Below are 24,945 nucleotides of genomic sequence, written 5' to 3'. Positions count from 1 at the left end.
GTGTTGGATACACAAGGACGTGGAACGAGTCAGTTTTTTACAAGTACAATCTGATAATCTTATAGCATATACAGAAATTTGAGTACATAATTATATAAAAATTTATACAATAAATTCTTTGGGCAGCAATACAGAAAAAGAAAATACATATTTTCTTAGAATCATTAAAACACTACAGAAAACAGATATGGAGCACACACAGTTACAGAGCTCAGGTTAAATAAAATTCATAGTGGCATTATGTCAACTTGTATTATATAGTATTAAAATATTACAATTTATTTAGTTAAAAATTCATCTAGACTGTAAAAAGCTTTTTCTAGCAAAAATATTTTTAGAGCTTTCTTAAACTCACTATTGTTATGAATCTTTGTCTTTATTTCGGGAGGAAGAGCATTGAAGAGTTTTGCTCCAGTGTAGTGGACACCCTTTTGCACCAAGCTCAAATTTCTGAGTTCACTGTGTATGCCATTCTTCCTCCGTGTGTTATGCTCATGATAATAACTGTTTGGTTGAAATATATGTATATTTTTACAAACAAAACTCGTGAGAGAAAAAATATATTGGCATGTAGTTGTGTATATTTTAAGATTACGAAAACTATTTCTACAAGAGTCTCTTGGGCGCAATCCACATATAATTCTTAAAGCTCGCTTCTGTGCAATGAACACTTTCCTTGCTAATGGCTGGTTGCCCCAAAAAATAATTCCGTACTCAATGAGAAAATGAAAATAGCCATAATATGCCACTTTTGCAGTGTTAGGTTCAACACATGTAGTGACAACCCGTAAAGCATAGGTAGCAGAGCTAAGCCTCTTACAGAGATCAATAATATGTGAAGACCAGTTCATTTTCTTGTCAATGTGCACTCCAAGAAATTTTGTTGTTTCCATTCTAACTATTGGTTGATTACCACATGTCACACTTATGTCTCTTTCTTTTTCTGTTTTTGTACAGAATTGAATAAAGCTGGTCTTACTGGAATTTAATGAGAGACCATTCACCTTGAACCAATTAACCATATCTGAGAGTATGTGATTAATGAGTTCCTCAAGAGTGTTGTCTGTTCTACTGCTCATAAAAATTGTGGTATCATCAGCAAATAATGTAAATTTACACGGCAGGCTTGTACATGATGGTAGATCATTTATAAAAATCAGGAATAATAGTGGCCCAAGAATTGAGCCCTGGGGCACTCCACATGTAATGGAACTCCATTCAGAATCTGAGGAAGTGTCACGTACTCCACCCGAGCTATTCAACACAACTTTTTGTTTTCTGTCTTGGAGGTACGACTGTAGCCAATTGCATGCAACACCACTTATTCCTACTAATTTTGCTTTTTGCAAGAGAATCTGGTGATCAACACAGTCAAATGCTTTGGATAAATCACAGAAGACACCAAGTGCTAGCATTTTTTCATTAAGAGTTTCTAGGACTTCATTTGCAAGTGCGTAGACTGCATCTTCTGTTGAACGGCCCTTTTGAAAGCCAAACTGGCTCTTACTGAGAACTTCGTTCTTCATGAGATGATCAGTAATTCTTACATGTATTAGCTTTTCTAGAATTTTGGAGAAAGCTGTCAGCAAAGAGATAGGTCGATAGTTAGTTAGTTCAGCTTTATCACCCTTTTTTGTACAGGGGCTTCACAATGGCATACTTAAGTCTACTGGGAACTACACCTTTCTGAAGGGAAGCATTGAAAATATGACAGAGAATGTCCCTTATCCACACACAAGAATATTTCAATAAATTACTAGATATATTATCAACCCCTGCAGAATTCGTACTTTTTAGAGACATGATGATTTTTTGAATTTCTTCTACAGTGACGGGATTAAAGTGCATTTCTGAAATTGTGTTTGAATATACGGCTTGACAAAGAGTTACAGCTTCATCAACATCGGGCTTGCAACCAATCTGTTGAGTTACTGATAGGAAGTGTTTATTAAAAATCTCAGCCACCGCTTTGGGGTTATCTACTAGGATACCTTCATATCTGATATTACTTATATCTTCTTTACTTGTTGTATCTCTTCCTGTTTCTTTTTTTACAATGCTCCAAATTGCTTTTATTTTATTATTAGAATTATCTATTTTCTTCTCATAATAAAGGGCTTTTGATTTCTGTATTAGTTTCTTCAAAATTTTACAGTATATTCTATAGTGTTCCCATTTTTCTACATCTTTACAGAATCTTATTGCAGCATAAGTTTCCATTTTGGTTTTACATGACTCTTTTATACCTTTTGTAATCCAAGGCTTGCTTACAGAATTGGAAGCCCTGTTTCTGACCCATTTCTTGGGAAATATTTCTTCAAAAAGAGCACAGAATTTATTTATAAAACAGTTAAATTTAGTATCAACATCATCATGGCTATATACTAAAGACCAATCCATTTGCTGCAACCTGTGGTTGAAAGCTCCTTTCGCCCCTTCATTAATTACTCTTATGAATTTCCACCGAGGAAATTCTTTTTTGAACAGATTAACATCATAAATAGTGAGAATTTGTCCATCATGATCCGAAAGCCCACTTATAACCTGCCTGACAATATAATTCTGATGTCTATTTACATCTAAAAAAATGTTGTCTATCATAGTTTGGCACTCGGATGTAATTCTTGTTGGGAAGTTTATTATTGATGTCAGATTGTGTAAGGTCATCACAATCTCAAAGTCTATTTTATTCTTATTTTCTGTCAAAAAGTTTATATTGAAATCACCTAATACTACAATATCCTTCGCTTTTGAATGTAACCATGAAAGTAGGAGTTCCATTGAATGCAGAAAAGTTTTTATGTCACCTGAAGGAGCCCTGTAGACAGCCAACACTATTATTGGGTAGAATTTAGTTGTTATTTCTGTGGCACATACCTCAATTGTTGTTCCACACAATATTTCTTAATATCTATAGCTTTGTATGCTACACTATCCTTAACATAAATTGCTACTCCGCCTTTATCTTTACTTTCCCTACAGTAGTATGTCACTAAAGTATAACTTACTATAGATGGCAAGGCACATTTATCAGTAACATGGTGCTCAGTTAGGCACAAAATCTGGGCATTATTTATACTGTCCTTTTCACTAATGTTAATAAGGAGTTGATCTGTTTTGTTTAAGAGGCCCCTTATGTTTTGATGAAAGAAAGAGATGCCTTCCTCTTGCTTTTTCATTCTATTAGTGCTGTTACCTGACTGAGAATCCACTGGAGTCTGCCTTAAGACAGAAGAGAGGAGACACCTGACACTACCTACTGTTGTCCCTTCTTTTTCTTCAGGCCCACACATAAAAAATCATTGAGATGAGAAGGAGGCTCAGCATTTCTTCTGTCCAACAGCCTTCTATTTGTTGTTGTTGATGGTGGTGCTGTTTCTGACACTTCAAATGTTGGTGCTACCACTACTGCTGTGTTTCCTTGTCAACTTGGAGTCTTCTCGTTTTTGTTATTTTCGTCTAAAATAATACTTGGCTGATGAGGAACAGTAGTTCTTTTGTTGTTGAAATCGATGTCCACTGTTCTTTCTGTTAAAATTTGGTCTTTTTTTACATGTTTTGCTGCTGCTGAAGAAGTTTCTAATGAATTTTTTTGGAGCGTTTTCGTTATGGAGTCAGGCGATGGCAATGCAATTATCATTTTGGTTTTGAATTTATTTTGATGGTTTTTTATTACCCTGGTTATCAGGCTTGTCAGATATTCTTTCCCAAGCCATTCAGGTGAAGTCCGTGTTGCGTGTGGAATCTACGTCCAATACTGCTTATGTCAACGCATTTCACGTTTTTAAAAGGTCTGCAGATTTTTGCAAACTGACTGTTGGCACTTTCTATTTCCCTGTTAACACATGACCATCGTACAAGATCATAGCGATGCGGAATATTGACAAGTATTACGTTAGCGTGAGTGAGGTTCCTCAGATACTGTTTAAGATCGCGCGTTGCACTTGCTGTTTCATTTTTGTAGACATCGTTTGCACCTCCCATAAGTACAACGAAGTCTTTATCATGCAGATTTTTTGCCTCTGTGGATTCGGTCATTTTTTTAATTTCGCTAAGTGGGGCTCCCGGTTTCACTATACCACACGAAAATGTTTTAGTTGTTTCTTTTAGTTTAGTCGGAAGTCCACGACCATGGCTGTCTGAAAACACAAACAGTTTCCTGTTATTGGAGTTCACAATTCACGAATCGTTTTGTATTGTTTTACTACACTTCGACACAATTTTTGGTCGGCACATTTATATTGACCTCCTTCACAGTTGTTTGCGTCAGTAAATTTTCTTCTCTTACCTTATTCCCCAAAGTGCCTTTTTGCTTTTTCCATCGTTCATGCGAACTGTAAGTTGCATTTTCACTATCGGCGATCGAAAGTACTTGAAATGTGTTTTCGTGCACAAAGCTTGCGTAGGTTTTCCGAATTTGCACTTTGGACTTGCTGTTCTTGCACTTTACATTAGACCACTTTTCCGTAACGGACGAACTATTTCGCACAAGTTTTAGCGTGTTCAGTTCACTATTTTCTTGTTGTATTTTCGAAATGTCCGTTTTCAAACTGCCGATTATGAACTGTAAGCTCGTTATGCGTTCATTCAGTTTCTTGATTTCGTCTTTACAATTTTCACATGATCTCTTTTTTACGGCAAAATTTAAGTTTTTCTGGAAGGACACTTGCTTAACTTTTACTGTAGCCGCCATCTTATTCATGAGTCAGTAGGAGTGACGACTGATTGCTGTGCTGTATATTTTTTAAATCATATCACAGTTGCTGAGTGCACCCACTTTCCTAATGGAAGTTAACCTGATGGACATTCAAATCGGCTTCTTGTTGAGCTCCTAATCATACAGGACTAGCCTGGTGAATGAGAACTTGCAATGTGACATCAAACATCTAAAATGCCCAGTTCACACCCTGTACTTGCATCAAATTATTCAACTGGAACTGCCAAATGATTATAGTCCTAATACTGCCATCAGAGAACATTCTTGATGTGTAGAGTGTGTTTATTCAGCAGTGGGAGGAATATTTGAAAAACTGTGCTGGGCACCAGATAGATTGTGCATTCCGTGTGCCATCAGTGGAGGGACATCATGCAGTGTAAGTCCCACTCCATAGCTCAGACCAGTTTTCTCATAGAGGCTAATTTTTATCCAAATCACAATGTTGTGTCACATTATTGCCAGGGGACTTAGAGTGCACAAGTTATCATCATGCCTGTTGTTATCCTGAGGATCACTAAGATCTCTCATGAACCTATGCTACACATTATTATGATAAAGTAAGAAATGTTAGAATGTGCAGGAAAGTATTTATAAAGACAGCTTTTAACATTTTCCCGTGATATGTCAAATATAGTTGAAAGCCATGAAACCTGGCTGCAGTTTACATGCATCATGCAGCAGTCTGGTTTGTGAAAATGAATGAGATCTAGTCAGTGATAAGTTATACAATGAAGTTCAGTTTGTGAAATCTAAATGTAGTTTTTCTAAATATCCAGAGTTAGTAACAAATTAAAGAATCACCAAAAAGTTTTCAAATAATACTTACGTTAAGAGGACTCCAGGAGCAGCAAAGTCTCTGAAGTTTGGTATTATTGCACCATAAACAGGCTTCTCAAACTATGAAACAAGACAATGTAATTATTATGAGTTTTACATCAGTCACAATGCTACATAAAGTTAACAGTAATGGAGAGAAGAGAATAATTTACTTTTCATGTTCAACAAAGCAGGGAACTGCTAGAGCAATGCTGACAAACAATAAAATAAACAATAAAATATGATTACAGCTCCTGATGTCTTAACTTTTGGTGTATTTGGTTACATAATATAACTGGATGGACAAAAAAAAAAAAAAACTACTCACCAGGCAGTGGCAGGAAAAGACACACATAAAAGGTATTATGTATGCAAGTTTTTGGAGCCAATGGCTCCTTTTCTAGCAGAAGGGTTGAAGGAAAAGGAAGAGGGGTGAAGGAAAAGGACTGGTGGAAAGAGTCTTTCCTTCTCATCTGAGTCTTTCCTTCTCATCTGAGTCTTTCCTTCTCATCCCATGCAGTAAGTCTCCTCTGACCCGGGGTTCTGGGTGAATTTTCCAAACTCTACCCATTACATAAACCTCACCAGTTCTTTTCCTTCACACCTCTTCATTCTTCCAGAAGAAGTAGCCACTGGCTTTGAAAACTTGCATGCATAATACCTTTTATATGTGTGTTTTCCTGCTGTCACTTGGTGAGTAAATTTTTTATCTATCCAATTACATTTTCAAAAATGGATTATTTAGATTAATTTAGTTGAGAGGAAGAACAGGCAAATTTGCTCAAAATCCTGAATCAGATGGGTTATGATTGAAGTAAAAGAGTAAAACTAGCATTAATTTCAAAACAAAAGGGGCTTCTATGATTTGTACAACTAAATTCCCTCTGAGAGCTACAGAAAATACCAATATTAATTTTGATTTTGTTCAGCTTTGATGAAACTTTATCGGTGAATTTAACCACAGATTTTTGTGCAGAGTAGCCTATCCATTTCTGAAATGAAAATTGTAAGTTGTTAATGTGGTATTGTATGAAACAAAATGGTCTGTACTCTATACCATCTAAATATATGGAAAACACTGCAAAAAAGTAATTTTTATGAGTGACACTGCTTTGTAATTACCTATTGTTTTACTTCTGTTTTGTTTCTGCATACAAAAATATCTTTCTTCAGACAGATAGTATTGACTAACATTTTGCTTTTTCTTCAACTCTTCCTTCAGTTATTATGTTTTCTGTGCACCCATTTCTACAGTACTTGCTCTTTCTTTACTCTGATATTCTACTGACTTTCACATTCTGGAAAGTTTCTTAATGTAGCACTTCTGTTTTTCAGTGTCTTTTGCTTAGTCTGTTTCTCTATCTCTCCTTCCACCCCAACTTGCCTTTATTGGCTATTAACACTCCATTTTTACTTTAAGTTTCCTATTTTATTGTGGTTTTTATCTGATCTGTTTTTCTGCCTATGCACCAGTTATGCTGCTGCCACACAAGTTGCTCTCCTAATTGTGAGTTTATCTAGTATATTACCTTTTTATTAATTACCTTCATTTTAATTCCACATTTTCAAATTTTGAATTTTAGACCCTACGATATCAGTTCTCTTGACATTTTTATTGTAGGATGCCTTGCTGTCTGGGTCAGTCAATATCACTCTGCTGATTTTATTACCTGCCAACAATTCCTTTGACAGAGGTTTTATTTTGATTTGATTCAGAATGTTAGGTTGTCCATTTAAGTCCAATCTGCATTTGCTATGAATAGACTGTGAGTATTTTTACTCATTACTTATTACATCCTTTCTTAACTTGAGGTATAACAATACTGTTATTTTATTTTACATCTCCCCCCCCCCCCCTTCTTCAATTCATATGAAAACCTGAGGATGCAGTTATAAACTACGAAACTGCTCATTTCAATAAAGGATCATTCAACAGCTATTGTTCTTTATTTATCAAGATACAGTGTTCCTCAGTTTGCATGATATGCTGTCTTCACCATGACATACATAATGTCTTCTCATAATTATAATAAAAATCTATAAGCATCAAATATCTACAGAGACACACCTCATCTGTTTCAAATTATTTTTTAAAAAAGAAAATAAGCATAGAAGAATGAATAAAAGTATTGCAGTCTTTCATCACTCAGTGTTCTGTTTTTGTATAACTAGTGAAGCAGCTTGGAAGAGGATAGACTGCTACTCGCTGTGAAAATGACATGTTGGGCTGCAGACAGGCATAATGACATGACTGTTACACACTTATCATTCAGCCAAAGCCTTCTTCATGAAAGAAGGGAAGTCACACACATGCATTCATACAAGCAGGTACACCTCATGCACACAACTACTACCTCCGGCCACCTTAGCTAGCAGTCCAGTTAAAGCAGCTGGAGATACTTGTCATGTGTGCTTGAGGGGTGCCTGCTTGTGTGAATATGTGTGACTGTCTTCCTTTCTTTTCTGAAGAAGGCTTTGCCAAAAAGCTAAGTGCGTAACAGTCTTGTCGTCATACCTGTCTGCAACTCAACATGTCATTTTTATCGTGAGTAGCAATCTATCTCCCCCCCCCCCCCTTTTTTTCCAAACCAAACTTTCCATTGTTTGGTGAAACAGTTTGTTAGGAGTATTTAATGATAAAAAGATTTTTTTTCTCTTTTGCTGTTAACTACTAAGTAGATTACTAGGTTCAACTGGTGAAGAATGTAGGATTCAAACTGATAAAATTGTATTAAACCTTCAGAACTTAATCCATGTTTGTTATTAATTTGAAGGCTGGATTCTCACTTACCTTCAATGGTGTTTGTGCAAGATGTGGATTATAGTCACAGGCAGAAAGTATATCTTGTGAAAAATCCATTAAGGAGTATATCATATCCCTCCTAAGCATATTACCAATTTGCTGATCTGTCAAAAAACTCTTTATTAGTTAAGAATTACACTAACTCACTTTCTTAGTTTACTTATTTACTCACTCTCTCTCTCTCTCTCTCTCTCTCTCTCTCTCTCTCTCTCTCACACACACACACACACACACACACACACACACACACACACACACACACACAACAAATTTTTTGTCTAGTGGGTAGTGAAGTCTATTCCCATCAGACTGTTCTACAGTGAAATAATCTGCAATAGGATATTTTTAATCTCATGATTTATTTATTTTATTTATCTAAAAACAAAGATAATGTAACTTATCAAACAAAAGCGTTGCTATGTTCATAGACACACAAACAAACACAAACACACACACAAAATTCAAGCTTTCGCAACCCACGGTTGCTTCATCAGGAAAGAGGGAAGGAGAGGAAAAGACGAAAGGATATGGGTTTTAAGGGAGAGGGTAAGGAGTCATTCCAATCCCGGGAGTGGAAAGACTTACCTTAGGGGGAGAAAAGGACAGGTATACACTCGCACGCACACACACACACACACACACACACACACACACACACACACACACACACATCCATCCGCACATATGCAGACACAAACAGACTTAAAAGCGTTTGGGCTAGTGCTAAGATTTTTGACTTCTTGTGGTAGCTTATTGAAAAGGGATACAGCAGAATACTGCACTCCTTTCTGCACAAGAGTCAAGGAAGTGCATTCCACATGCAGATTTGATTTCTGCCTAGTATTAACTGAGTGATAGCTGCTAACTCTTGGGAATAAGTTAATATTGCTAACAACAAACAACATTAAAGAAAAAATATACTGTGAGGGCAATGTCAGAATTTCCAGACTATTGAACAGGGGTCGACAAGAGGTTCTCGAACTTACACCACACATAGCTCAAACAGCCTGTTTTTGAGCCAAAAATACCCTTTTCGAATCAGAAGAATTACCCCAAAAAATTATACCATATGACATAAGCGTATGAAAATATGCGAAGTAGACTACTTTTCGCGTTGAACTGTCACTTATTTCAGATACTGTTCTAATGGTAAATAAAGCAGCATTTAGTTTCTGAACAAGATCCTGAACATGGGCTTTCCACAACAGCTTACTATCTATCTGAACGCCTAGGAACTTGAACTGTTCCGTCTCGCTTATAATATGCCCATTCTGTTTGATCAAAATACCGGTTCTTGTTGAATTGTGAGTTAGAAACTGTAGAAACTGAGTCTTACTGTGATTTAGCATCAAATTATTTTCCACAAGCCACGAACTTATTTCATGAACTACATTATTTGATACTGTTTCAATATTACACACAAGATCCTTCACTACCAAGCTGGTGTCATCAGCAAACAGAAATATTTTTGAATCACCTGTAATACTAGAAGGCATATCATTTCAATAAATAAGAAACAGCAGTGGCCCCAGCACTGACCCTTGGGGAATGCCCCACTTAACAGTGCCCCTTTGGGACTGAACATCACTATCACTCTCAATATTGCGGACAATTACCTTCCGCTTTCTGTTCTTCAAGTAAGAGGTGAACCAATTGTAAGCTACTCCCCTTACTCCATAATGGTCCAACTTCTTCAGTAATATTTTGTGGTCAACACAGTCAAAAGCCTTAGTTAAATCAAAGAACACACCTAGCGTTTGCAACCTTTTATTTAATCCATCCAAAACCTCACAGAGAAAAGAGAATATAGCATTTTCAGTTGTTAAACAATTTCTAAAACCAAACCGTACATTTGACAGCAAATTATGTGAATTTAAGTGCTCCAGTAACCTTGTATATACAACCCTCTCAATAACTTTAGCAAACACCGATGGCATATAAATAGGTCTATAATTGTCAACATTATCCCTGTCTCTCTTTTTATAAAATGGCTTCACTACCAAGTACTTTAATCGGTCAGGAAACCGACCACTCCTAAAGGAAAAATTACAGATATGGCTAAGTACTGGACTAACATACATAGAACAATACTTGAGTATTCTGCTAGATACCTCGTCATATCCATGAGAGTTCTTGGTCTTTAGTGATTTAATTATTAACTCAATCTCCCTCTTGTCAGTATCATGGAGGAACATTTCAGGTAACAGTCTCAGAACACTTTTTTCTATGAGCGCTATATTTTTCCTTTTGGGACCAGGTTTCTATTTAGTTCACCTGCTATATTCAGAAAGTGATTATTAAATACTATACATATATGCAACTTATCAGTAACACGGACATTCCCACTATGCACTGGTTCTATATCCTCGACCTGTCTCTGCCGACCAGCCACTTCCTTTACGACTGACAATATGGTTTTAATTTTATCCTGAGGCTTAGCTATTCTATCTGGATACCACATACTTTTTATCTTCCTAATAACTTTTTTAAGCACCTTACAATACTGTTTGTAATGGGCTGCTGCATTTAGATTTTGACTGTTTCTTACGTTTTGATATAATTGCCACTTCGTTCTACAGGATATTCTTACCCCTCTAGTCAGCCAGCCAGGCTGCCTGTTTGTGCTAGTACCCTGTTTTGAACATTCTAATGGAAAGCAACTTTCAAAGAGCACGAGAAAAGTCATGAGGAAAGCATTATATTTATCGTCTACTGTATCAGCACTATAAACATCTTGCCACTCTTGTTCCTTGATAAGGTTTACAAAGGTCTCTACAGCTACTGGATCAGTTTTCCTAAGAAGTTGATAACTATATTTAACATGTGTTGCAGCACAAAAATCTTTTAGAGTTAAAATTTGTGCATCATGATCTGAAAGGCCATTCACCTTTTTGCTAACAGAATGCACTTCTAGTAATGAAGAATGAACAAAAATGTTGTCTATGGTTGTTCTACTGTTCCCTTGTACTCTTGTTGAAAAGAATATGGTTTTCATAAGATTTTATGAATTAAGGAGGTCTACCAGCATCCTTTTCCTTGCACAATCACTTATACAATTAATATTGAAGTCACCACATATAACTAACTTTTTGTATTTCCTATAAAGTGAACCAAGAACCTCCTCTAGCTTTAGAAAAAATGTTGTGAAATCGGAGTCTGGGGATCTATAAATAACAACAGTTAGAAGTTTAGCTCCACTAAATTTAACCACACCTGCACAACATTCAAACACCTTTTCAGTGCAGTACTTTGAAACATCAATTGACTCAAATGGGATACCATTTTTCACATACATGGCTACTCCCCCACTCCTAGAAAAGCTGCCAGCCAACCTGTATCCTGGTAAAGGAAGCCTCTGAATCATCTCCTTCTTTAAGAAGTGTTCAGATATACCAATAATTTCAGAGTCAACATCTATAAGTAGTTCACTAACTTTATCTCTAATACCTTGTATATTTTGATGAACTATACTAATTTCCTCATTAATCAGATACCTAAGCTTTGTTGAAAGTGGTTCCTTTGTTAGAGAGACTTCCCTTAAGCAGGAATACCTATCAGCTGACTTCAATCTAAGAAAGGTACAATGAAGATGCTGCTTCACTTTAACAGGTATACATGAACCAATTTGCTATAAACTAGTCATACGCCTAGTCAGTTACTATGTGGGCTGTGTGTGATTTAGTTCAGTTTGGAAGCTTTAAAAGTATGCTTGTGTCATCAGCTAACAATAGTTTTTGAATTCCACAGTTAAATGCAGAGGCAAAAGCGGATAGGTGGAATGAGTATATTTTGAAGGCCTCTGTGAGAGGGAGGACTCGATATAAAAGAGCTATGGATGACTTAATATACAATAAGACAGAAGATATAGATAACAGTCCACCAGAATTTCTAAAACTGTGGGAGGAATGTGGCAACAAAACAACTGTTCACATAGGTGTGTAGAATGTATAAGAGTGGTAATATACCATCACACTCTCAGAAAGATACCATCTACCCCTTCTGAAGACAGCAAGATCTGACAAGTATGAGAATTATTGCACAATCAGCTTAACAGCTCGCACATCCAAGTTGCTGGCATGAATAATATACAGAAGAATGGAAAAGAAAATTGAGGATCAGTTACATGATGATCAGTTTGGCATTAGGAAAGGTAAAGGCAGCAAAGAGGCAGTTATGATGTTGCAGCTGATAATGGAAGCAAGACTGAAGAAAAATCAAGATACATTCATAGGATTTGTCTACCTGGAAAAAGTGTTCAACAATGTAAAGTGGAGCAAGATGTTTGAAATTCTGAGAAAAGAAGGGGTATACTACAGAGATCACAGGTAATATTCAGTATTACAAGAACTAGGAGGGAACAATAAGATTGTAAAATGAAGAACAAAATGCTTGGTTTAAAAAGGGCATGAGACAGGGATGTAGTCTTCCACCTCAACTGTTCCACTATACACTGAAGAAGCAACGCTGGAATCAAAAGAAAGTTTCATGAGTGGGATTAAACTTCAGGGTGAAAAGATATCAATGATAAGATTTGCTGGTGACACTGCTGTTGTCAGCGAAAGTGAAGAAGAATTACAGGAACTGTTGAATGGAATGAACAGTCTAATGAGTACAGAGTATGGACTGAGAGTAAACTGAAGAACGACAAAAGTAATGAGAAGTAGCAGAAATGAAAGCAGTGAGCAACTTAACATCAGAATTGGGGGTCACAAGAAAGACAAAATTAAGGAATTCTGCTACCTAGGAAGCAAAATAACCTGTGTTCGGCACAGCAAGGTAGACATAAAAAACAGACTAGACTGGCAAAAAGGGTATTTCTGGGGCAAAGCATTGTGTAGTAGTGAAACATGAACTGTGGGAAAAATGGAAAAGAAGAGAATCAAAGCATCTGAGATATGGTGCTACAGAAGAAAGTTGAAAATTAGGTGGACTGATAACATAAGGACTGAGGAGTTTCTCTGTAGAATCACTGAGGAAAGGAATATAGAGAAAACACTGACAAGAATAAGGGACAGGGTGATACAACATCTGTTAAGACATCAGGGAATAAACTCACAGTACTAGGAGAAGCTATAAAGGGTAAAAACTGTAGAGGAAGACAGACATAGGAACACATCAATAAAATAATTGAGGATATAGGTTGCAATTGCAACTGACTGGGGGTCATACTGGAAGAAGATGAGTCTTGTTTTGAGAAGAAAAGTACAGTGAAGAGCATAACATAAGGTAATAAAATGGAACCCCTATAGCCATCCTTACGATGTTATTTATTATATGGCTACCAGTTTTGATGCTTCAGTACACCATCTTCAGGCTTTAACTGATGCTGAGCGGGTTAACCCGAATCATATACACAATTCATCAGTGACCAGCAACTATGAACTGTTTTTGCAGGCTACCTGTAACAACAGTGTTGTGTCTCCAACCAACTACTTGATTTTTTTTGTTGGTGTTTTCATTGTGTTATACACTTGAACTTATTTTTTCAGTACTGATTTTTTTTTAGTTTTTGGGATTTTTCATTAGGCGCAGAGTGCAATTTCTTTTAGGATTTAAGTTCTTGGTATCACTCAGCCTACTTAAGCTATACTGTTTAATTCTAATTTTTGACGCCAAGTTTCACTATTTTTCCTGATTTTTTGTTAGGTGTGTAGTGCAATTTCTTTTGGGATTTACTATTTTGGCATCGCTGTATGTACTTGGACTTTACTATTTTGGAATCGCTGTATGTACTTGGACTATATAGCTCAACTCTAGTTGCCAATTCCGTTTCCTTATTTTCATGATTTTGTTAGGTTTTTAGTGTTATTACTTTTAGGCTTTATTTTTTTGGTTTTGCACTCTCTGCTTGATTATATTGTTCAGTTCTACTTGTTGATTCTATATTTTGTTATTTTCATGATTTATAGCTATATCTTGTTACTGTCTCTGTTGCAGTTCCTATATTTTACTTTTACTGCAATTCTGAGGTCATTACACTAATTTCTCCCCACCCAGACTCCCATTTTCCAATGATGGTTAGTTAGTATATTTATTATTAAGAAGTCCCATGTTTCTATAATTCATGATTACATTTCAGCACCATGGAAACGTTTGCGGGTATTGGTCACCATTTTGAAATCTTGTGTCTGTTGAATCTTTGGGTCTAATATGATGCCACTGGTCAAATCTGACAGGTGGAATCATATGCTAGAATTTATCTGTGGAGAGCATAATATGAATGTTATCGTATTGGCTACAGTGTTATTCTGCTGGATTCTGTGACATATGGAAAACTGATATAACTTGGACGGAATTTCGATTGGAGAAATGGACTTAAGATAGTTTGCACTGTTCCTAGTAATATTATGTACATGTCTCTTGTTGTAAATACACTCAATTGCTGTGAGAGTATATTGCCCGGTATAAAAAAGTGGTGACAACTTGGGACCTGGTACATGTGCAAATCGTACTTTGAAAATTTTTGAACTATAACTTCTAACACGAACCACACAGGATTATAAGGTGCTACTGACAGCTTGATTACAGGCAGTGCAAGCATTATCTACTGTAACGGGAACATCTCCCATGTTTATCAGTAACTCTGGACCTGGGTAAATGTGACTCTTGTGAAATTGCTAAGTAATTCCACCTCAGTTGCAGATCCGCATACAGTAATTCCTGTATACAGTATTCATGGTAATCTTAGCTACATGAAAATGTGTAACTGTTGGGTGCCAAAGAAGCTGTCTGATAATCACAGGTGTGTAGAGTAGACAAGGTCCCAGGAGTAATTCGATCATTACGTGCATGAAGAAGATGCTTTTCTTGATCAGATTGTGTCAGATGATGAATCCTGGAAGTCCCATTATGCACAACAGAATAAGAAACAATGAATATAATGGAAGTCTGGGAAAAAAATTTATGATCTGGGGATCAACTAGTAAAGTCATGCTGATGATCTTTAGGACCTTTATGGCCCAATATTGGTGCAATTGCAGGAGTCGGGCCTAATTGTGCCTAATGCTCACTACAGTAACATGTTGGTAAAGCAGTTGAAGGCAGTTATGGGATCAGAATATGGGATCAGACTACTGTGGATATCTCTTCTCGTTTTGGGTATGGCTGCTCTATGAGAATACATGGCCTAATGTGGCTGTACATATGAAGAGTACATTGTGTGACAATAAATTTTAGATGCTGAAACATCAGCCACACACCAGAATTGGTAGAGCCAATTTCAAATTGTTTTGTCCTTTGCAATAAAGGTTTTGGAATCAGACACTGACTGATAAGAATGAAAATGAGAAGGCAAAAGGAAGATTATTATGTGCCATTACAAATATATTTATGGAGAGCACCTGAAGCCTTGTGAACTAGTGGGCATTGAGTGCTGTAAAGCCTGCTGATTATGTTAGAAAATTCTATTTCTCTAAATACCTTTATAAAATTCCTGTTATTAATGATTTTACTTGTCTTATGACTTGAAAGTGCTTTCCATACACACTTAGTATCTCAATTTTTACTTGACAGTACGTATTCATATCTGTCCCAATACTCATTTAAGTACATAATTCATATGATTTCTATACAAATTACTTCTCACATATATGTTGTCTTTCAATTTTTATTTGTTTATTTATTTATTTTTTTGTATATCAAAGAAAGAACATGTGGATACCCAATTCTGTCCTGCTTAAACTACTGACATGTAAAGCTTTTTGTTAAATTATAATTGTGTTTCAGATCATGACTCAAACCCAGATTCTTGTCTTTTCTGGGTAATGCCCTTACCAACTGAACTATTGAGGCTCAACTCACAACCTACATTTACAGTGTCAATAGTACTTGTTCTCTCCTCTAGTTTCCTACTTTCAGAAAGTTTGAATAAGGAAAGTAAAAGTTTGGAAACTGGGATGGAGGTAGTGTAGTTGAAGCAGTGATTGTAGATTGTGCATTGTGCCTCAAGAATGTAATTGGTAAGAACATTGCACATGGAAGACAAGAGTTTTGATTTGAAACCTGGTCTGTTACACAGTTTTTAATCTGTCAGGAAGTTTCATAATAATTTACACTGCAGGGCACAATGATATATTTATTTTACACAGTATATATTTCTGCTGTGCTGCTCAGTCATGAATGCTTCTACTTATAATGAATTCTTGTTACTGCAGTGTAAGTTTTGTTTTGCTACTAGTCACTGAAATGACAATTTTGAATAAATTCACCTAAGAACATACAGTAAAATATTTTCAACTTCCTTCCACTTATTGTATTTTCTTTATAAGCTTTCTTTGAATGCAATGACTCAAAACATTAACTGATCCAAGCAGTAGCATCATTCATATTACTCATTAATCTTCTTAGTGACTTCTTGCTCAACAAAAACTATTTTCTCCAACAAATCGTTTATTTGAGTTCTCAGTTTTTCTACTTTTCCATCCAATTATTCCTTTTCATTTTTGCTGCCAGTATTCATAATCGCCAGTTCTATGCAAGACAATAACAATTTCTCATCTTAATCAGCTTGATTGTACTGAAATCGGTGTGTCTTCATACCAGTATCATCATTTTGTGAGCTTAGGTCAGTGAAAATTCTTCTTTAGTCTGATATTAAACTATAAACAGGGACAATTTTTTTCAGATAGAATAAATTAATATTTGATAAAGGTAAAAATACTAATCTAAAAAAAATCTGATCATTTCAGAAACTGTAACTTGTCAAAAGCTCTTCTCACAAACATATAGAACTAACATGCAACAAATTAAAAATACAGAAGTACAAATGAGCACAATTACAGGAGTGACAAAGGAATCTTATCACAGGAAATTGTAGAAGAAACCATCTAATGACAAAGTGACAGCAGAACATAAACAAGGAGAAAAAAGAGTGAGTGAGACTAACAAAAGAAGATCAGAGAGCTCAGTGAAAAAGATGCAATAAGAGTGGAACAAAAATCTTGCAAAAGTTGGTATTATCTGCATGCAGAAACAAGACAGATAATGATAATACTTTAGCAATTTTTGGTATATTAAGAATAAGATTTAACAAACACATATTTTCTTGTTTATTCTGATCCATTGTTTGTAACATTTGCATTTGTCTATTATGATCATTTTGACCAGAAATAAAGGAAATACAAGAATAATGAAAACTCACCTGACATATCCATCCATACATTTACATCACTGCCTTCTAATTCATACCATTCAGCCTCCCGATTTTCATTAATCCTTTTAACGAGGCTATGTGAGAAATTAGAAGCAAACTCAAGAAGTCCCCATGCATGTCCATTCTGAACAGCATAAAGTCCAGCATCATAATCTTGATAGGGATCCTGGAAATATTGTTCATTCATTTAATGTTGCAGAAAGTTAACTAATGTTCATGGAAAAATCAGGAAAACATATAACTTATAGAAGGGCCAGTAAAATGAAAATGAGACAGATGGAAAAATAGCAAGTATGTTGTTCATTATTTCAAAAGTAATCACCCTAACTATTCATACATTTATCCCACTGTGAAACAAAATGACCAAAGCCTTAATGGAAAAATGTTTGTGGCTGCCCATGGAACCATGATTGTTCCCAGAAGAGCACTTCTTTGCCCAAAGCAAATCAGTGGCTACTAATGCCTTTCTTCAGGACTCCAAAAAGATGAATATCACTTGGGTAGAGATCAGGAACTTACAGAGGATGTGTGAGGGCCTCCCAGGTTGCCGATTTATGGCCAATGTTGTTTTGAGTAAGCTGCAGAAGTTTCACTGGGAAGCCCTTACACATCTTCCATACAGTCCAAGTCTCTTCCCATGCAGATTCTATATTTTTGTAGCCCTGAAGAAAGACATTTGTGGCTGTCAATTTGCTTCAGTCAACGAGGTGCACAGCTGTGCATAATCATGGTTCTGTAGGCAACCACAAAGAAAACCACAAACATGTTTTCATGAAGGCATTGCCGCATTATGTCTCTTGGTGTGATAAATGTATTAACACCTATCATGTTTACTTTTGGAATCATAAGTAGTTTACATACTTTTTCCATCTGTCTTCTTTTTATTTGACTGCCTCTTATATATGAGGATAGATCACTTCTCACAAAATAGTAGTGGTGATGAGTAGAAATAGTCACATAAAAAAGAAAGTTGCTTAGATTCTGATCATATAGCTAATGCACACACACACACACACACACACACACACACACACACACACACACACACACTCAAATGGTAGCATCAGGAAAATACAGCGTGCAGTTGGGTGGTTATGTGGGCACACATGCAAGTGTGTGTGTGTGTGTGTGTGTGTGTGTGTGTGTGTGTGTGTGTGTGTGTGTGTGTGTGTGTTTAGAGCTGAAGAACTGTGTTCAAAAGCTAAGCAACTTTCTGTCTTTTCTATATATATATCTACTGCTCAGCACCTCTGTTCTTTCCTGACTAGTGATCTGTCCATAGTTAGTCAGGCAGTTTCATCACCTGCATGATAAATAATTTACATATCAGGAAACTTACCATAATGTATATGAAGCCAGAAAACAACACACAAAAATAAGAATTTAAAATTACATTAACAATAGATAAAAATCTTCATATTTACATACCCCATCAGTCCAAAAAGTTTGGAGACAGGAGCGATAAAAAATACAGAAAAGTTAAGATGGTGGTTTTTTTAATGCTTCAGATGTTCTACATAGTCTACCTCACTTGAGTGCAACACACAGAAAGTTCTTAAGACCATGTGAATCTGTCTGTAGTCACTGCAATGACACTGCTTATATTCTAGGAATAAAGTCAATCTCAAAACTTTTTGGATGGACTGTACATCACAGATTACTGCGGAAAGTAATTCAACGTACTGCCATAATAATTTGCAGTAAAGGAGCTCACAACAGAATCTGTAATTTTAGTACATTTAGAGTTATTACACGAAAAAGCATGATATCTATCATAATTATCAATTTGCTGTGATGACACTCTGAAATCTTAGCCCTAGAATCTTCGATATGCAAGTTAAAACAAATTGTAATAATATTTTTTATTCAGTTTTTACTAAACTACAAAAGTGCACCTGCTTTAATGACAATATTGTGAAAGGATAGATTGCTACTCACCATATAGAGGAGATGTTGAGTCACAGACAGGCAAAACATAAAGACTGCTATACATTTGAGATTTCAGCCAAAGGCCTTCTTCTAAAATAGGACACACACGCACACACACACACACACACACACACACACACACACATTCACACAAGACAATTCACACACATATCACCACTGTGTCTGGCCACTGAGGCCTGATGGGTGAAGCAATCTGTGAGTGGTAGGGATAAGGAGGAAACTAGGGACAGCATGGTAAGGGCGGGGGAGGTTGCAGTGCTGCTTGTGGGAGAAAGCAAGGGTATGGTGGGGACAGAATAGGGATGCTAGGTGCAGTTGGAAAGTTTGTGGGGGTAGGGGAGTGGAAAAGGAGAGAAATAGAGGAGGGGAAAAAGAGTAGTGAGTGCATTAGCAAAACAGAGGACTTTGTGGTGTTGTAGTTGGAGCAGAGAAATGGGGAGGGGGTAAAAGACAGGGGCTAGTGAAGGATGAGGCCAGCAGTGGAAAGGGGGGGGGGCTTACAGGAATGTAAGATATATTGCTTTTATATGGTAATGAGCTGCAGTCTCTGCACCTGTCAGTTTCTTCCCTTCATTCTTTGACAATTATAAAAAACATTGGCCCTAAAAAGCTCTAATTTCAAGTTTTTTATTTGGTGCAGAGATAAAATTTATTGGACTGCTTTGAGGTGACCTTCTATACAGATGGGGAAAGATTACAACTGCAGGACACATCTGTGACACCCCAAGACAGACTGTCAGACACATTGTTAAAAGAGTGCACTCAAAATTCCTACACTGGGAACCCCTTGGACTTCTTACACATTGCAGAGGATATGATACATTGCATACATAAGATGTCTGTAAATTTTTAAATTATGTACATATTTTGTTTGAATTTCTAAGGTGATATGTAACTGTCATACAATTGACAATTAACAATTGGGCTGCAGTATTGCCATACTTCTGTTATCTTTCTTGAGAAGTAACAGAGCCAGTGAGTGCTACAGAACAGCTGTACTTAGGGCTTTTCCAGAAAATCCTTTGTTATTGGTGGATCACTTATATGATGTCCAGAATTTACACAAACTAATATTTCATGATATGTTTCTAGTTGTGATCACAAAGAATTTTTTGGTTACTGTAGAGTGCAATCTAATTTTTATTATGTACTACAAAAAAGAAAAAGAACAGTTTTCAAAACATAATTCTTACTTCACAAAAAATAGGGCAGCTTGTCAAAACCCTGTCTAGATCAATTGCAATAACTCAGTGTCAGTCAACATGGTAAGGGAAATACATATTTATTTCTGTACACTTCCTTCTGTCTTTTCATCTATACATATTTATTCCTGTACACTTTCTCAGTTCCTTTCCTATCCTGACTAGCTCATGGACCTCTCTGCCACTTAGGTTATTTTTAGTTTTCTGGTGTCACCATATCCTTCCATTTCTTTCTCTTACAAACGGAGAGCATGGAGTCATGGATAGGAATCAAAGAACTGTATGAATGGTCATGTAATCTAAGGTACCTCACCCTGAAGCTGCTCATCCTTTTGGCCTTCCTTCAAGAGATTTCACCCGCAGAAAGTAGATGTATTACATATACCATCCATGGAAATGGTATTGGTTTCCATAGTGTTCAAACAATTGAAAATGTTTGGTGTCAACAGCTTAAGGTTTGACACAAGTCATATAATGTTATTATTTTGTTATTTTTGCCTCCTTCATAATGACTTGACATTTATGACTAAAGGTAAGGAAGAATACTACAGGATTTTGTTTAGACTTTTGTTTATGGTTCCCAAATCAACAGATTAAAACAAGTATTTTGGAATGACACTGGAACAAGTTTCCCGTGAAATTTATTGAAAAATAAATGTCACTATGGTAAGGTTGTAAAGTGACAGAGTCAAGTGACAGATACAGATTCATACACTACAACATCAGCTGCAGATTATGATACAAATTTTGTGTATGGCACTTACTCTTTTTGAATACCAGTTAACTTTGTTTATTCGTGTATTATTTGCTATTTAAACTGTAATTTGTTTCAAATCTCATGTTTAAACAGTTTTCAATCTCACAGTCAGCATGATCATGTAATTATCTGATTATGAAATATCCTTGCTATTGTGCACATGTAAACATTTCCAGTACTGAAGCATAACAGATTTCTACAGCAAAAGTCTTTCAGAAAACACACGTTATTTAGCAGTTTCAAAATTATATTAGCATCATGCAACTTACTGTAATTTGGAAGTATATTACATATCAGTTAGAATCACTGTTAATAGTTCAAGTTCAGAGTAATTTCACATAACACCACAAGAGAATTTTGTAAACTTATGATCAGAATATGTACTTCATGACATGACATTGCTCATGTTAAAGCCAGTTTTATTTGTAATTGTAATTTCAATAAAATTTCAGTTCAATTTATCAATTTCATTAATACATTCAAAAGTTGATACAAGAAATGTGTCAATTTCTTCATTCAGTAGTTAGAAATGCCAAATATTGTCTGATATGCAAGAACAAATGAACCAAGGCTGGACTATTGAAAATTAATAGTGATTATGAAAAAGCCGATGTATATCAACCACCAAAAGAACATGACAATAGGTAAGTTAAGTAAATCAAACAATGGAAAATACAGGGTGGAATGCAACAATATTTATGAAAAGGGAAGTTGTCACTCACAACAAAAATCCAGACACACACACACACACACACACACACACACACACACACACACACACACACGACTGCAGCCTCTGGCAGCCTGGCAGCTGAAGCAACACTGGTGACACAGCAAGCAACAGCAGCAGTGCATGATGGGAGTAGCAGCTGGGTGGGGGTAAGGTGGAGGCTGGGGCAGGGAGGGGGAGGGATACCAGGGTAGGGGTTGGGGATAGTGAAGTGCTGCTGGGGAGCATGTAAGGACAAGATAGAGAGAGGGTAGGACAGCTAGGTGCAGTCGGGAAATTAGACAGAGGGCAGGGGAGAGGGATGTGTGTGTTTGGGGGGGGGGGGGAGGGTTGCGGAAGAGGAGAGAAGTAAAAATATTGGGTGTATTGGCAGAATGAGGGCTGTGTAGTACTGGAACGGGAACTGGGAACAGGGAAGGGCTGGATGGGCAAGAAAAATGACTAGCGAAGTTTGAGGCCAGGAGGGTTACAGGAACATAGGATGTGTTACAGGGAGAGTTCCCACCAGCACAATTCAGTAAAGCTGGTGTTGATGGGAAGCATCCACGTGGGGTCAGGCTGTGAAGCAGTCACTGAAATGAAGGATGTCGTGTTGGGCAGTGTGCTCAGCAACAGGGTGGTCCACTTGTTTCTTGGCCAGAGACTGCAATCATGTGTGTGTGAGTTGAGTTTGCATTGGTATTGGTGTGTGTGTGTGTGGGGGGGGGGGGGTCTTCTATTTTCTACAAAGGACTTGTTGGCCAAAAGCTCGTATTGTGACAGTCTTTTTGTTGTGACTATCTGTGACTCAGCATCTCTGCTATATGGTGAGAGGCAACTTTCCTTTTTAGAATATTGATTAGTTGATTAAGCTGCAGGAAGCAGTTTGCAATTTGCCTTTATTCAGTATGCCTAGTTCAAGAACAGTTTATGTTTCCAGTGTTCTATGAAGACTATTCCCCTAAAAACTGTTAAATTGGTATGTGTCTACAGCATACTACATATGAAATCAATTTATTTTATCTTTCTGTCCCCTGTTTTATAATAAAGATAATGAAAGCAGTTATCAGCTGTTATCAAAAGAGAAAATAGAGAAAGAATAAAGAAAAAAGAGAAGGAAAACAAAATTCACTCGGGACTGGGACCTAACCCACACCCCCATATATACTAGCGTGGGACGGTATGCATTCTACTATCCTGCTACTGCAAAAACTGATGCCATCTCAATGTACGGTAAATTAATCTTGCCCACTTCATTATCAGATACGGGTCCACAATCCTGCTCCCTCCTCTTGTTAGTACTATTCTCAGCTCACACAATGTTCTTTAGTAATCTTGTATGTAGAATTCCTAGAGTCTTTGCTTGTTTCTGTGGGAACCATCCTTGTCTCAATGTTCCTCTTTCCCTACCCTGAAGCCCCTTCATCTCTCTGCCCTGTGCTTCTTTACCGTTCTCCCACACCTCATCCTCCTCCAGTTCACAGCACTACTCATTCCTGTTCAAGTGCAGTATCTGGCAGTCGTGAGGAGGGGGGAGGGGGGAGGGACGAGAAGGAAATGTAGGAGTGGGTATAGGGAAAAGGGGAGGGCGGGAGGGGGGGGGGGGAGAGAGAGAGAGAGAGAGAGAGAGAGAGAGAGAGAGAGAGAGAGGTCGATCAGAGACTGTAGGATAACAGAAAAGCAGGAAAATTAAATAACAAGAGGAAACTATTCGCTTGGATGATACAAAAAAGGAAACACATACCTTTTGGTACCTATGATCACTTTGTAAGATTTAAAGGGGAAGGTTAGTAAAAAGGGGACTTTTCAAAGCATTAGATGTAACCATCATTCAGAGATGTCGACGTAAAGAGACAAACATGGGCAGCAGAAGATGGACATCAACAACGAGAAATTAGCAATGGATGACAGTGGGACATGTTTTTTTTTTTGGTACACTGCAGGTTTTTTTGGACAACTTCTATAATTGTTTAGCATTTTTGCGATGTCAGCCAGCCACAGAGTGCTGCTGAACAAATGAAAAGTAAATACCAGTTATTTTCTACAAACCTCTTGTCATACTGGGCATACAGAACAGGAATGTGACTATTAACAGATAGTTTCTAGATAGTAGAATTATAATTGACCTACCAGTATTACTCCTCGTTTCGAAAGATGCTGCAGGTACCGGCAACTTAATAGTTCATAGCTGCAACCTTCATGTTTTGGGCACGGATCCATAGTATTATTGAGCTCATGATTAACAATTGATAAATGTAATCCCACTGGGTCACGTCCAATTGTAAGACAATAGAGAGCAGTTTCTACAACAGGCAAACCAAATAAGAATGCCATAAACCTGCAAAAAAAAATGTGGTAAATACAAGTTAGTTTATGAAGCCGTATATTTGAAATCTTGTGGATGGAAATCAGATAAGCAAATATAATTATTTAGTATTATTTATTATTCTTTTCAAAGAAACTAATTTGTTTGGTGTGTAGAAAAATGTTTTGCTCTCACATATGTCAAAACACTTAGTTCTGCTTCATTGCATGTGCTACAGTACACACAATTTGATAAAAAAGTAATGCTATTTAAATCCGTAATTAAGAAGCAAACTGTTCCCTCCAGATTTGACATGAATTAATGTAATCTGTGAGAAGATAAGACTGGAAAAACAAATATTTTAGAATATGCTCTGATACAAAAATAAAAAAGTAGCTTTTCAAGATGACTTTGATGAGTACAAAGCATTCCTTATTTAAGAAAAGTATTTTTAAATAAAATTGTGTATGTAAAAGCAATGAAATTCTCAAATATTTTAGAGTATGTTTGACATCCACATACTAGTGCACTGGGA

General features: G+C 36.6%; 1 protein-coding gene and 1 long non-coding RNA gene across 4 annotated transcripts in view; one reads left to right on the top strand and one right to left on the bottom strand.

The window, feature by feature from the left end:
• Positions 1–17,380, top strand: part of LOC126175384 (uncharacterized) — a 75,497-nt gene extending 58,117 nt beyond the window's left edge. For both annotated transcript variants that reach the window (XR_007535556.1, XR_007535557.1), the window contains one exon: positions 17,024–17,380. This is a non-coding gene — a long non-coding RNA (uncharacterized LOC126175384). The remainder of the gene's footprint in view (positions 1–17,023) is intronic.
• LOC126175383 (ABC transporter G family member 23) overlaps positions 1–24,945 on the bottom strand; it is a 501,239-nt gene that overhangs the window by 26,685 nt on the left and 449,609 nt on the right. For both annotated transcript variants that reach the window (XM_049922158.1, XM_049922157.1), the window contains 4 exons: positions 24,236–24,443; positions 17,476–17,653; positions 8,325–8,440; positions 5,544–5,614 (listed from right to left, as the gene is read on the bottom strand). In XM_049922158.1, the coding sequence (XP_049778115.1) occupies positions 5,544–5,614; positions 8,325–8,440; positions 17,476–17,653; positions 24,236–24,443 (573 nt within the window). The remainder of the gene's footprint in view (positions 1–5,543; positions 5,615–8,324; positions 8,441–17,475; positions 17,654–24,235; positions 24,444–24,945) is intronic.

This window comes from Schistocerca cancellata, chromosome 3 (assembly GCF_023864275.1).
Source record: "Schistocerca cancellata isolate TAMUIC-IGC-003103 chromosome 3, iqSchCanc2.1, whole genome shotgun sequence".
NCBI classification, from domain to species: Eukaryota; Metazoa; Arthropoda; class Insecta; order Orthoptera; family Acrididae; genus Schistocerca; species Schistocerca cancellata.
This window is presented reverse-complemented; position numbering and strand designations above follow the sequence as displayed.